The 15,463-nt window shown below is 36.7% G+C and overlaps 1 protein-coding gene across 1 annotated transcript in view; it reads right to left on the bottom strand.

The window, feature by feature from the left end:
- The window catches only part of lmbrd1 (LMBR1 domain containing 1), a 93,782-nt gene that overhangs the window by 51,215 nt on the left and 27,104 nt on the right, over positions 1-15,463 (bottom strand). The window contains exons 4-6 of the mRNA XM_028820308.2: positions 12,098-12,195; positions 4,912-4,979; positions 1,865-1,953 (exon numbers count right to left, since the gene is read on the bottom strand). Coding sequence (XP_028676141.1) covers positions 1,865-1,953; positions 4,912-4,979; positions 12,098-12,195 — 255 coding nt within the window. The remainder of the gene's footprint in view (positions 1-1,864; positions 1,954-4,911; positions 4,980-12,097; positions 12,196-15,463) is intronic.

Raw genomic sequence — 15,463 nt, 5'->3', positions numbered from 1 at the left:
ATGCTACAAGCCTGACTTAACATTTAGTGTTCTTTTTTTTATTCCACAGTTCTCTCCCATCACGATTACTGCAAGGTGAATATTGCCGTGCAACAGAAAAAAATGGGTAAAATGAGTTATTTGCAAACACCATGTAAGCAGCAGTTTTTCCAACAATAAGTTTCAATTTTGACCTTGGCTAACAGGAAATGGTTAAAAAAAACTGCTGGGTATCACCTAGGTGCTGAGCATCACTCAGGTCTTAAAAACACCTGAGACAAGTACTCAGCGTTTTTATTAGTGAACACTGGTTTCTGCTTCACTGTTTTTGCCATGGAAACCACTACTGTTTAGAGTCTCTGATGCAGAAGTCTTCAACACTGATCATAGCCGAGGAGGTTTGTAGCTCCCAAGATATTCTTCTAGGTTTTTGAATGCAGTTACAGTAGATTTTCACAACCTGGTCACTCCTGTGCAGACAGACTTTTTTTTTTTTTTTTATATATAAACTTTCTCTGTTTGGTGTCACAGAATTATTAAAGAAAGCTTAATAACAGACCCAATTTATTCCTTTAATGTGATGAGTTCACCAGCAGGGTAGTAATAATTCCATAAATGAAGACTGATGTGCATGGTAATAAAACATGTCAATATCTAAATAAGGATGACCAAAATGTCTGACTTCTTTGGCCATCTGTGATTCTTCTCTAAATTTTTTTTTTTTTTTTAATTTAGCTGAAGATAAATCAATATGAAAAATATAACAACATATAAAGAACAGCGAAGACAAAAAAAATATTACCCTGTGGCATTGTTTTATAACAAAAACATCACTGTTAAATCTCAATTTGAGAGATCATGACCTAAATGAAAGAAAGATAAATCTAGTGTCGAGTTACTTTTCAACTGAATGTCATTTCAAACAGCAATGAGACAAACATAGGAAGCACTTAAAGATGGCAATTATAATAAGTTCATACCTGGTTAATAGGCAGTCAGCAAACTCACTGCAGAAATTTAAAACTCCAATAGAAAATCGCCACAGAATCATGTAATTTGCCATCCCCCTACAATTCATAGTGGTGTCATCGGACATCCTCAAGACGATGAGACCAGCAACTGAAGTCATCAAGTTTGGCATCCCGTCTCACTAGCAGTTATGCAAGGTGTCGTCAACTTTAGCAAAAATGTAAGGGTGCTAATGAAATTAAGCAATATGATCTGAAACTGTCTGCAAACTTATTAAGCCTTTTGAACTTACCCTAAATATCAGCATATGTGGCTTTATTGTATTTGATTATTGCCTGTGTAAGCTATCTTTAAATTTAGCAGGTAGTGGTGGTGGGTTGTAGAAATAGCCAAGTGGATCCTTGCTTCCGTCTTTGTCCTTGCAATCGGTGACAAACGTTAAGCTGATCAAACTGTAAACCACATGCTTAGAATATGTTTGTTTTTTTTAGCATAAAGCAAAGTTACTGAAGTGTACACATCTCCTTCAGTAAAGAGTGCCAAAACCTACTCTGGAATAGATGCTACCTGGAAGAGAAGTGTTTTAGCTCTCACTGGTCATGACCACATGTTTTGATTAAGCACCTGGGCTTTATACCCTACCCTTACAATTTTCCACTACATATTGAGTAGCATTAGGGTTAGCATCCTGCCTGAAAATTAATATCCTGAAAATTGGCTTAATTCACAACTAAATCCAAGGATAGCTGGTTTTAATTGAGTGCACACAAGTCAGCAAAGCTGCATGCTTATTTTGGTAATTAACACGAAAGACTTGAGAAATGAAATACTCAAATATGGAGGCTAGACTTAAACAACTATTTTTACTTCAGCACCATCTTTTTACAATTTTTTTTTCCTGTTTCTCTGTACTTACGACTAGTGCCAAACTCTTCAAACAAGTGTTTAATTTTCTCCCACTCTGTTGTGTTCTGATTAGTTGGTGCTGCCAAGGGTACAAATGCTCTGTAAAAGGGGGGAAAAAAAGGGGGAAAAAAAATCACTTTTCCTGCCAGGTATCATAAAAAATTCTTAATTAGGCTGGCCTGTTAATATATATGGTTAGGAAAATAGTATTACGTAGTACAGAAATGGATATTCTACAGACTCACAAACACAGGTTTTTAAATCTAGATGAGGAATATTTCAAATGTATTTTGTGTATGAATTCATTTACACTAAAAACAATTCTTACATTTGCTTACAAGATTGAGCAATGTGGTGAAAGTAACATTAAAACAGACAGCAAATAAGTGCTCATGGACTTACACTGATCAAATGTGAACTATAAACCAATTATTACCAAGTCATTATCACACTAATAAGCAATTAACTCTTCAATTCCATCTAATGTCATTTTTTTTTTTGCTTCTTCCTCTCACAACTGACTAGCCACTTAAATGTTCTCATTCAAAAAAAAAGGACCTATATGTTGTACTTTCACCTACTGAATAACCTGGTTGTAAACATGAAGGAATACTCTATCACCAAAACAAAACATCCTATAACTGCTAAATCAGTCAATCTACCAACCACTGAAAAATTTAATTTATGTTTGCTGAAAACAAAAACTTGACCTCTTCTTTACCTCTATGAGATGCTCTAACTAGGGAGAGGAATAAAACAAATATTATCTACAGACTTGTTTCCAGGCAAATGCTTCTAGAGCAAACTACAACACTGGGATATAATAAAATCCTGGCCCAGAAAAGACAATACCTGTACTATAAAACTATATACTTAAAGCTACTGGTGTACTGCTGTATTTCATTCATTGTTAAGCAAAGAAGAACTAACCCTCTCACTAACTTAAACTTTACAAATTACAGATAATTGGACCAAAAAATAATACAGTTAACTTATGTATAGATCATCCTAATAACACTAAATTTGTAGAAGACAAAACTTATACAAATCTTAAACATATTTTGATTTTTTTATCCTGATGATATGCAAATATGCAGGGCAGTCTAGAGAAAAGATCATAATTATTATAAACTACAATAAAAACCAAAGAATGAAAAGTCATTGCTTTTCAGGTTAAAATTATATACAAATACAGAGAAACAACTTCTGAGAAGAATGTTCTAATTTGTTGAATTTTAATAATGTTTTAAAGGATAAGTTAATAATTTTCCAAGTTTTTTCTTCACAATCATGGTATATATTAATTTATATCACATAAAATTGTCTTCTAAATTGAACCCAGCTTACAAAGGGACTGAACAGCCCCAGGGTTCAAAGGTGAATGAAAAAAGCCTTAAAATATACATCCATGTTGAAGAGACAAAGGTTTAGATTTAAGAAAACATGACTTCCATGTTTATGAGGCATCCATGTGATAGATAAAGAAAACCAGAAATTATTTTATCACAGATTCTTGGATCCATTTTTCTTGAGGTAAGAGTACATTTCTTGTTTGCTTATCTGCTTACAGCTGCCATAGTGGATGGAGTTTACACTTAAGGAAGCTAATCAGCAGAAAACCAAACATGTATGAAGCCGTTTTGTGCAATTGGTCTTTTGAGAAAATGGTTTGAAGAAGTGCATATAAATAGAACTTAGTACCTGCAACTAACTATCTATGTATTTTAAAATTAATATTTAAGAATCTAAATGTGTTATTTGTAGTAAGAAAATCTTTCAAATGTAAAATATATTGCACCTAAATTTGTATAGACCTCAAAAACACCAAGTCATTAAATTCAATATAACTGATGATTATAGAAGGAAACAAACATCATCACTGGTTTAACAGACATTGGCTAAGTTTACTACTCAAGTTAGCCAGCTGACCCCCAAATCTGTTTCCTTCACTCTCTGTGGCGCTAGGCATTCTTTGGTGGGAGACCCAATGCTTTATTTAATGAAAACAATATAAAGTGAAACAGGAGAAACAAATATCATACATAACAGATGTTATTACCTAAATAAAGAAATTACAAGTAATGCTGAAATGTAATGGACAGTTATCGGACAGGTATGAGTGGTTTCTGTCCTGCATGTAAGGCTCACGAACACTCAGATCCCAGTGAAACAATTTTAAAAACTAAATCCGTTCAGAAACAAAAACCCTAGACCTGCTCTGCATCATGGGCTAGGGCAGCCAACAATTTTACCTTGCAATTTCAAAAGAGATGTTAATTATGCATCGGGGGGTAATTCAAAAATGTTATGCTTAAGAAATTTAAAGTTCAATTAGTCACAGACCCTCCACAAAGAGCAGCATTTGTATATTACATGAATTAGAATCTGCAGTCTATGAAAGGTCCACGATGAGTTTAACACTGTAAAGCCCTGGTAAAATTCATGCATTTAATGTAGTCTACTGATGCATGTAACTAATTTAGCTTTTTTTTTTTTTTTTTTTTTTTTTTTTAAATATATAATTTGACTCATTGTTACAAAAATGTTTAACAAACAAAAGTGTGGTAACTGACTCTTTGATGAAGCAACTAAAGAAAAAAAATGTAAATGTTCCAACTTTGCAACTAGTTAAATAAGTTCCCAAACACAACTGAATGTTACCCCAAGCATAGGTTTTGTAACTTGACATTTCTGATGTTGCTATTTACCTTTTAACAATTAATTAATATAGGTCTCTATTTTCTATCCATTGTTTATGTAGTCTCTAACCTGAACAGTACGCCCTTTCTCCCAGCCCTCCTCCACTTTTCACACCACTCCCTTAAACAACTTTAGACTGTTTCTCTTGACCACAAAACAAGCAATCTGTCAAGGTAAGGACTAACAATTTTTTTTTTATGAATTATGTTGTTACCATATCTGTTTTTAAAATATTCTTTTCAATACCTACAACTAAAAGAAAGATATTTTTTGCCTTTATATGTCAACAAAATTCTTAGTGTAGCCCAACATCCAAATGAAAACTGGCAACATTATTTAAAAACTAAAAATACTTACCCTACTAAAAGAAGCGCAGCACACACCACAATAAAACCAAAAGTGTACTTGAGTGCATTTTTAACTTGCTGTAAAGGAAAAAAAAAAAAAAAAAAAAAAAGGATATGTATGTATACATATTTATACAGCCTTCAAGCCCGCATGGAAAAAAAGAAGCTATATATTCCATACGACACAAAGAAATCAAGCTATTTCATAAGAAAAAATATATGCATTAAAACAGGAATACATTATTTAAGTTCATTTGTGATTTCTACTAAATAACATCCACTTATGTTTCTTAATGCATTCTTGTTTATCTGGCACATGACGTGTTGCATGTTTCTTGAACATGCAAGTATAAATTTCACTGTACATGTCATAATTCTACTACTACTACTAACTACAGCATGCAAATAAATTCTCATGAATGTTTAATTATTTACTCTTGAAATTAACCATTTTTGGACAGGAGTGACCAAAATCCAAAATAATGAATCTCTCCGGGATTGCCTATGTAGGGCTGTAACCCTATGAACCATTATAAGTGTCTGCTCTTAAATACATAAATCACTATTTAGGTATTCTATTTTATATGCATATTGCATCATAGGACATCTGCGAGAAAAAACTGGCTTTAAAAAAAAATGCAGCAAAATTTTGAGGAAGAAAGCAACAGTGTTGTGCTATATCTGTAAATGTTTGAAAAACAGTTGAACCAGACGAATGTTGAATTATAGTGGTGCTTCACAGTTACTGAACCCTTCAGAAATTTCCATATTCCTGCATAAATCTGACTTAAAACATCAGATTCTCACACAAGTACTAAAAGTAGATATGGAGAACCCAGCTAAACTCATGACAAAAATATCACCCAGTATTACATATCTGTCAGTGGCAAATGTATGTGAACCTAGCATGTAGTTTGCAGTTAGATTAGAGTCAGATGTTGTCAATCAGCAAGTCATACAGTGCATCCAGAAAGTATTCACAGCGCATCACTTTTTCCACATTTTGTTATGTTACAGCCTTATTTGAAAATGGATTAAATTCATTTTTTCCCTCAGAATTCTACACACAACACCCCATAATGACGTGAAAAAAGTTTACTTGAGGTTTTTTGCAAATTTAAAATAAATAAACTGAGAAATCACATCTACATAAGTATTCACAGCCTTTGCTCAATACTTTGTCGATGCACCTTTGGCAGCAATTCCAGCCTCAAGTCTTTTTGAATATGATGCCACAAGCTTGGCACACCTATCCTTGGCCAGTTTCGCCCATTCCTCTTTGCAGCACCTCTCAAGCTCCATCAGGTTGGATGGGAAGCGTAGGTGCACAGCCATTTTAAGATCTCTCCAGAGATGTTAAATGGGATTGAAGTCTGGGCTCTGGCTGGGCTACTCAAGGACATTCACAGAGTTGTCCTGAAGCTACTCCTTTGATATCTTGGCTGTGTGCTTAGGGTCGTTGTCCTGCTGAAAGATGAACCGTCGCCCCAGTCTGAGGTCAAGAGCGCTCTGGAGCAGGTTTTCATCCAGGATGTCTCTGTACATTGCTGCAGTCATCTTTCCCTTTATCCTGACTAGTCTCCCAGTCCCTGCCGCTGAAAAACATCCCCACAGCATGATGCTGCCACCACCATGCTTCACTGTAGGGATGGTATTGGCCTGGTGATGAGCGGTGCCAGGTTTCCTCCAAACGTGACGCCTGGCATTCACGCCAAAGAGTTCAATCTTTGTCTCATCAGACCAGAGAATTTTGTTTCTCATGGTCTGAGAGTCCTTCAGGTGCTTTTTGGCAAACTCCAGGCGGGCTGCCATGTGCCTTTTACTAAGGAGTGGCTTCCGTCTGGCCACTCTACCATACAGACCTGATTGGTGGATTGCTGCAGAGATGGTTGTCCTTCTGGAAGGTTCTCCTCTCTCCACAGAGGACCTCTGGAGCTCTGACAGAGTGACCATTGGGTTCTTGGTCACCTCCCTGACTAAGGGTCCTTCTCCTCCAATCGCTCAGTTTAGATGGCCGGCCAGTTCTAGAAAGAGTCCTGGTGGTTTCGAACTTCTTCCACTTACGGATGATGGAGGCCACTGCGCTCATTGGGACCTTCAAAGCAGCAGAAATTTTTCTGTAACCTTCCCCAGATTTGTGCCACGAGACAATCCTGTCTCAGAGGTCTACAGACAATTCCTTTGACTTCATGCTTGGTTTGTGCTCCGACATGAACTGTCAACTGTGGGACCTTATATAGACAGGTGTGTGCCTTTCCAAATCATGTCCAATCAACTGAATTTACCACAGGTGGACTCCAATGAAGCTGCAGAAACATCTCAAGGATGATCAGGGGAAACAGGATGCACCTGAGCTCAACTTTGAGCTCCATGGCAAAGGCTGTGAATACTTATGTACATGGGATTTCTTAGTTTTTTTATTTTTAATAAATTTGCAAAAACCTCAAGTAAACTTTTTTCACATTGTCATTATGGGGTGTTGTGTGTAGAATTCTGAGGAAAAAAATGAATTTAATCCATTTTTAAATAAGGCTGTAACGTAACAAAATGTGGAAAAAGTGATGCGCTGTGAATACTTTCCGGATGCACTGTATTTATGCAGGAATATGGAAAATTCCGAAGGGTTCACAAACATTTAAGCACCACTCTACTGTACATGTAACCTAAGTATCCTTCAAAACCCCTCAATCCAACAAACAGAAGAATGCAAGCACACTTCCAATATTTTTTTCCCCACAGGCAGTACATGAACACTGAGAATAAGGGAAGATCACATCTCACTCGGTCTCAAACGCCACCTTCAGCAGTGGTGAATGTAAGAGAATAAGAGTCTGAGAGGCGGTTTTCTTTCTCATCACCAGGTGAGTGGGGCACAAGGGGAGTATGGTAAAGAACATGTCTTGCTTCTCACACCGCTGTGGATGACATAAGCAAGCATGCAGGAGACACACTTCTCCTTTCCTGTGTCACTGCACATCATAGTGAGTGAGACTGCCCAAGAGTATGACATACTTCGAGAGGATTATAGGAAAAAGTGTATGATACGCAGTTTTTAATTTGTCTTCTTTCTATTGTATTTTATATTTCAATGCCAGCACACACAAGTTAAGGTGTTATTGTATATTTATATCTTTGTCTATTTACCTATATGGTTTAATATAGTTAAGCAACTAAGAATGTAACTACATATTGTACTGTGTCTATAATTTGTGTATAACAAATAGAATTCAATTTGACTGAAGTTTGATTTGAAATATTGCTGATGCATTAAAATGGAAATTCTTGGCCAAAATTGAATACAAGAAACCAGAAAACTGAATGGCAAATAAGTTTCTTCAGTTATTTGTGGCTCATTTCTTTTTGCCCATTGTGCAAGACCTAAATTAAATCAATTTTACTTCTGATATATTATTTTCAAAGAAACTTAATTATAAAGCTGCAAGTTGATGAAAAATGTTTTTATTATTTAAATTAGCTTTTTCAAAGAGGACATATAAATAAAATTAATATAGATACAATTTTTGTTTTGTTTATTTAAGTTGAATTAGCTTATTGGGATGCTTTGACAGAAGGCCTTTATTTTTCTTTGCCACCAGGAAGCTTCACGGTCATTAAATAAGGTAGAGTGGTAGCACTTTGGCTAAGGATTTGTGCTGGTATCTAGAAGTTGGCTATTTCAAATTCTGTTACCACCAGGAGCAATCCTATTCCATTTTGTCCTTGAGCAATGCCCTTAACCTGAAAATTGCTCCTGGGGCGCTGTACAATGGCTGATCTTGAGGTCAGACCCCCAAAGGTCATGTGAAGACATTTTACCCTTGGGAATTAACAAAGCATATAAAAAATAGTAAATGTTTTGTAATATATTGTAAATGCTTTGAGGGAAAAGGGCTGTGTCAGCCTCTGAATTCACTCTGCGGTGTTGCAGCTAAGCACTGCTGGTCAATCATTAAGCTGAGACTTTTGGGTTATATAAAAGCTGCTGCATCTTACTAAACAACAGGAGACCACCCTTTGTTGTGGATAGGACAGCTGCAAAACATCAAGCAGCAAACTTCTGTGTGTGTGTGCCCCCTGACTCTAATAAGACACTTTTCAGTAAACATAAGCTACATAGGAACATAAAAAGCATGCAATGAAAGCAACTGTTGACAAACTATGAAGGATGCACCATTTCGTACACAAATTGTGAAATGATAGATTAACAGTGTAAGAATAAAGCTGCTACAGATGCTGTACTGAGTGAAGCAACTATTTTTGAATGAAAAGTTTCTATTGCAATTCCTGCCAAGGCTATTCAAAGCATGAACTACTAGAAGAAAGTCCAGCATCATCACCTTTCTTGGGGAGACAGCAAGAGACACTAAAGCTGTAGAACAGAGCAATAGTGCTTGACTTTCTTAAAAGGGAACCCAGTGGACCAGTTGTTAGAGAATCAGCATTAATCATCTTTCCCACTGGTAGATTAAAGTACAAATAGATATTTGGAGAGCTAGAATTGCCCTTTCCTACTATAAAGACCCTGCACATTTGGTGGATCACACATTACTGTAGGTAAAGTGTACAACTATATCACTGAGCAGTTTCCTTGAACAATTTTATAATACATTTGGCATAAAAGGAGGAAGATCGCATTTAAGCAATAAGGGCCAATGACTGACATTAGATAGACATCACAGAGTAATGCCATCATTCAGCAGTACAGTATGTAATGCCATCTTGTGATGAGGCACAATAACCAGACCAAATTTTGGTCCAGTTATTTGTCAACATTTACAGTCAAGAGAACAGTATGTATTTAACCAACACATACAGTACTGTGCAAAAGTTTTAGGCAGGTGTCAAAAAATGTTGTAAACAAAGAATGCTTTCAGAAATATAATAAATTGTTTATTGGTATCAATTTACAAAATGCAAAGTGAGCGAACAAAAGAAAAATCTAAATCAAATCAATATTTGGTGTTACTACCTTTTGCCTTCAAACCAGCATCAATTCTTATAGGTCCACTTGCACAAAGTCAGGGATTTTGTAGGATTCTAGTCAGGTGTCTGATCAACCAATTCTACCAAACAGGTGCTAATGATCATCAATGTCACACGTAGGTTGAAACACAGTCATTAACTGAAACAAACAGCTGTGTAGGAGGCTTAAAACTGGGTGAGGAACAGCCAAACTCTGCTACCAAGGTGAGGTTGTGGAAGACAGTTTCATGTCATGGCAAGATTGAGCACAGCAACAAGACACAAGGTAGTTCTACTGCATCAGCAAGGTCTCTCCCAGACAAAGATTTCAAAGCAGACTGGGGTTTCAAGATGTGCTGTTCAAGCTCTTTTGAAGAAGCACAGAGAAACGGGCAACGTTGAGGATCATAGACGCAGTGGTCGGCCAAGGAAACTTAGTGCAGCAGATGAAAGACACATCAAGCTTATTACCCTTCGAAATCGGAAGATGTCCAGCAGTGCCATCAGCTCAGAACTGGCAGAAACCAGTGGGACCCAGGTACTCCCATCTACTGTCCGGAGAAGTCTGGCTAGAGGTGGTCTTCATGGAAGAGTTGCAGCCAAAAAGCCATACCTCCGACGTGGAAACAAGGCCAATCGACTCAAGTATGCACGAAAACATAGGAACTGGGGTGAAGAAAAATGGCAGCAGGTGCTCTGGACTGATGAGTCAAAATTTGAAATATTTGTCTGTAAAAGAAGGCAGTTTGTTTGTCGAAGGGCTGGAGAGCGGTACAATAATGAGTGTCTGCAGGCAACAGTGAAGCATGGTGGAGGTTCCTTGAACGTTTGAGGCTGAATTTCTGCAAATGGAGTTGGAGATTTGGTCAGGATTAATGGTGTTCTCAATGCTGAGAAATACAGGCAGATACTTATCCATCATGCAATACCATCAGGGAGGCGTATGATTGGCCCCAAATTTATTCTGCAGAAGGACAACAACCCCAAACATACAGCCAAAGTCATTAAGAACTATCTTCAGCGTAAAGAAGAGCACGAAGTCCTGGAAGTGATGGTATGGCCCCCACAGAGCCCTGATCTCAACATCATCGAGTGTGTCTGGGATTACATGAAGAGACAGAAGGATGTGAGGAAGCCTACATCCACAGAAGATCTGTGGTTAGTTCTCCAAGATGTTTGGAACAACCTACCAGCCGAGTTCCTTCAAAAACTGTGTGCAAGTGTACCTAGAAGAATTGATGCTGTTTTGAAAGCAAAGGGTGGTCACACCAAATATTGATTTGATTTAGATTTCTCTTTTGTTCATTCACTGCATTTTGTTGATTGATGAAAATAAATGATTAACACTTCCATTTTGGAAAGCATTTTGTTTATAGCATTTTTTCACAACTGCCTAAAACTTTTGCACAGTACTGTACTTAAGTGAAAGGCAATAAAATAAAAATCTCTATGTTTGTCCAGCTTGCTGTTAAGCACTGCATAGTCTTTGCTTTTCACAATTAAAACAGCAGCATCTTTTAAAATGATTTTACTGGAGTGTACTTCCAGAATAATATGCTCTTTAACGTATGCAATTTCTCGTATCTTGCTGTTTGCTGACCAGAATACAACTCCCCCCCACCAAAAAAAACACTTTTTTTTTTTTTTTTTTTAAGATGAGAAAATACTAACATTACAAGCATATATTATATTTATAATCTACAGAAAGCAATGACAGTCAAGTATAAACTGAAAACTGTCCTTCCCATTGGGAAACATCCTAATATTTTAATGGCTTCTTCTCAAGGTGAAATCCGGTCATAACAGGGTTTATCATGGCCGAAATACTATGCAAGCATTTCCCTGATGGAAGTAACGACAGAGACATGCTGTGGCAAAATATTATTAGCAATTTATCAAAGCAGACATTTCTGTGCTTGTGTGAAGGTTGCTCCACCTTGTGTTTACAAATGAACATATTTTCATGGCAGGGTACAACACCCATCATTATTAGTAACAGATGTAGCTGCCAAATCACGCCACAGGTTAGATCATCTGAACACTCACATGTGTATTTCTAGCATGAGCATTTAATAACAACAAAGACAGGAAAACCTTCACACAAGAGGTAGGTCAGAAGCATCTGCAAACAACTGTCAGCACAAGTGGATTTCACTATGGTAGACTGACTGGATCATCAATAAAGGGATACAAAACTGATTGAAGTAATTAGGACACTTTTCTCATAAACTTACCGAGCACTTATTGAGATTATCATCATCCTTTTCTTCATAATAGAAGTAAACAAAAGGTATCCAAAGGAAGACACAAAATAGGATAATGGAGTATAAACCTGCAAAACAAAATAACAAAAAACAAAGTAAAAACGTTTTGTTAAATTTTACCTAACTTTTTAAAGTGTAATCCTCTTCAAAATGCACTGAACTAATATTAATATAGACATCGCACCTGAAGAATGACAGCAGCGCAGAGTAGGGGGTTTGACTGTGTGACATAGGGCACTACCATTCATTTCTTTTCTCCTCTGTAAGTGGTGTGATTGATCCAATCACAACTGAATTTTAGTTATTTATTTTAACTTGGTAAACTGCTATCCTGTCACATAAGGGACAGAAAGGTTCTATGCCTTGATCAGGTGATTGGCTTGCTCTGATTGATATATACTTGGGTGAGCCACTTTATACGAATTGTGTTAAAATGTAAACCATAAATTACCAACAGTAATGGTGCAGCAGGACTGCCACAGCATACACAAATTTCCCCATAATGCATAGTGTTTCCCATAATTAGACTGATTCCGTGTTGGATCACATTTCTTCTGGTAAACAGCTTTAAGTTTTGTTTGGCACTACACCAAGATTATCGTTTTTGCATGGTCTCAGTCTGGCTGTTTTGGTCTGCACCAGGATTCAACTAATATGTTCAAGTCTACCTAAAAAAAAAAAAAAAAAAAAAAAAAAATACTGCAGGTGTGAGAAAACCTTAAATCATCTCATTAAGACAAAATGAGCACTTTAGACTAAAATCAATCATTTCCAGAGCAAACATTTAGAGTCAGATTAATTGTCTATGCTCCAATTCCATCATTGGTTAGGAGACAAAGGGCTGTAAACGAACCCAAGCTGACAAACAAACAAACATCTGACTGAACTCATAATTAGATACAATGCCTACAATAACCAGGAGTATAATTTTATTTAGGTTAAATGGACTAATCATCAGAAATAAAAATATACACTCATTGCTTTAAACTTTATAGTAACAGGTGACAGACCTTAACTAATTTAGTAATTTCTAATTCAGTTTTTGATAATGCATTAGATATATAGAGTGGTCTTAAGAATTGATAGTAAAATAAAAATGATCAAATTTTACCGGACAAGAAAATTGACATATGTTATGAGTGATCATTACTCATAATAATTTGCATTCATTTAACACCCTTGCAAAAATAAAAAGAGTGAAAAAAAGAACAGGCTTGTATATATTTATTTGTTCTGCAATGCCATTATGTATTCACCTTTGGGGATAAATTTTTGCAGTCATAACCCAGTGTATGTGGGTAGAATTAAATGGCTGAGCGCAAAAACATGGAGCTGATATGCAATCAAAAATGAGCGGAGCCTGGTTACAAAAATCTAGGGTTGCATGAACATAAAATCCCTTTTATCGGATGTTAAGGCAGAATTTGTAATTATGACTTCATATTAAAAGTTACAAATCCTTCACGCACAGAGTGGATGACGACTACTAAAAAAAGATCATAAGTGGTCTTCCATATACTCATATGGGGATGGATAATTGAGGAGTAAACCGTAATACAATGATTATATTTTTATTATATGTACATTAAAGAACCATCAACAACAAATCAAATTACTAATATATTGAACAATTTTTATAAAAGTTGATTAAATTGGGACTCTACAGCTGCATGAATAAAAAAGTACCACTTCTGTTTAGCGGAAATACCTCAAAAGTCGATAGGAATCTACGTTTTATACCTATTATTTGTATACAAAATTTGGTTGACGTAACTCAAAGCAAACTCGAGTAATCGTGTTTTCATACACACACATACAGAGACATAATTCCAAAAATGGTATTGGTAATGGTATCATCAAGATCTCGAGGTTGAATTTTTGGACAATTACAATATTTTCCCTATACTTCGTATACAAGAAAGTAAAAAAGGATTTTATAAGCATCTGATAAGCAGAAAGAATTCTGTCAAATAGGAAGTGGAAGAATATGGATACATTATTTATTCTGTTGCAAAATAAGTTAATGCCCAAAAAATCAATTAGGTACCTTTGTAGTTAGCTTGCAGAGATAAATATGAGGTTTAATTGTTCTTCTGTTAAATATTAGAATACTAGCTGCACATGGTCTTCAGGACAAACAACCCGAAGACTCCCTAGCAGTTTTACCACAGTAGTGAACTTGCAGAGGTGTCAGCTAAGTGGGCCGGGACAGGTCACATCTTATCTGAGATTGACATGTAGCTGAGTGCAGCTGTGGCACAAACTGAGTGGGACCAGCTGGAAACTGTCTCATGCAAACATATGGTAGCTTGTTGTAGCAGTGCTGCTATTAGGTAAAACCGCATCCCCCAGCAGTCCCTGCAGAGGCTCGGATTGGTCTTCTGTCTGGGGTGCAGGAGGTGTTGGGGTCAAAGGTGGTTAGAGTGGCTCTTAAAAAGGAGGGCAGGTGTCCAAAGAGGGAAAAAAAAGTTTTTTTTACAGGATTTAACATACTTGGTCATTGTGTCCTGGATTGTTTCGTTGTTGGGGTCTGGATTGTCTTCTGTCTACCTGTGTGCCGAGGACTGATTGTGGATTCATGGCCTTTCAACAAGAAAAGGAGCGCTCTTGAACCGTCTACCTGTCTTAACCTTTTTCAGGGACTACGGGTAGGACTGTTTTTTCATTCCCTTTCAACATATAGATCACTGGACTTACTATCTTCATCATTTCATTACATCCAGTGCTGTTTTCCATGGACTTTGCTGTGGGGGGTTGTTTGTGTGTTTAATGTAATAACGCCATAGGGGTACAGGGGTGGTATTGTTTTCATTTATTTCATTTAATTTCATTATATTCTTTAATTGTTGTTTGATTACAGTGTGCATGATTTTGTCTCTGCGAGTGTGAGCGGGTCCCTTGGATCTCCTCCATAAAAATAAATAACCGTCTTCTTGACAGTGTGAATCTTAGCGGCACCGGACCGCTACATCGTTGTGTGATTGTACAATGTGTATGTACCACAAAGCAGAGTTTGTCTGCTTGGGTTGAATGAGAAATGAGGTGCGTGCATGTGCCGTTTTACCAAGTGCAAGCCACACTTGTACAAGCTCCTACATCTTCCGTAGAATTCACACCTATTCCCGTGGCTGTGGTTGAGTGTGAGCAAAGCGGACTGCTCCATACATACACACACGTCTTTCATTCATACAGTATATGTCTAATGCAAAGGCAAGATCTAAGCAGCTTTGACCATGGTATGACTGTTGATACCAGATGTGGAATTTCCTTCATCTTTCAAACAGCTACTCTATTATTTTCCATTCCATAAAGTCTTTTGTAATTTAGACAAAATAA

The sequence above is a fragment of the Erpetoichthys calabaricus genome, chromosome 15 (genome assembly GCF_900747795.2).
Source record: "Erpetoichthys calabaricus chromosome 15, fErpCal1.3, whole genome shotgun sequence".
Classification (NCBI taxonomy): Eukaryota; Metazoa; Chordata; class Cladistia; order Polypteriformes; family Polypteridae; genus Erpetoichthys; species Erpetoichthys calabaricus.
The sequence above is the reverse complement of the archived record's forward strand: the minus strand, read 5'-3'. Positions and strand labels throughout refer to the sequence as shown.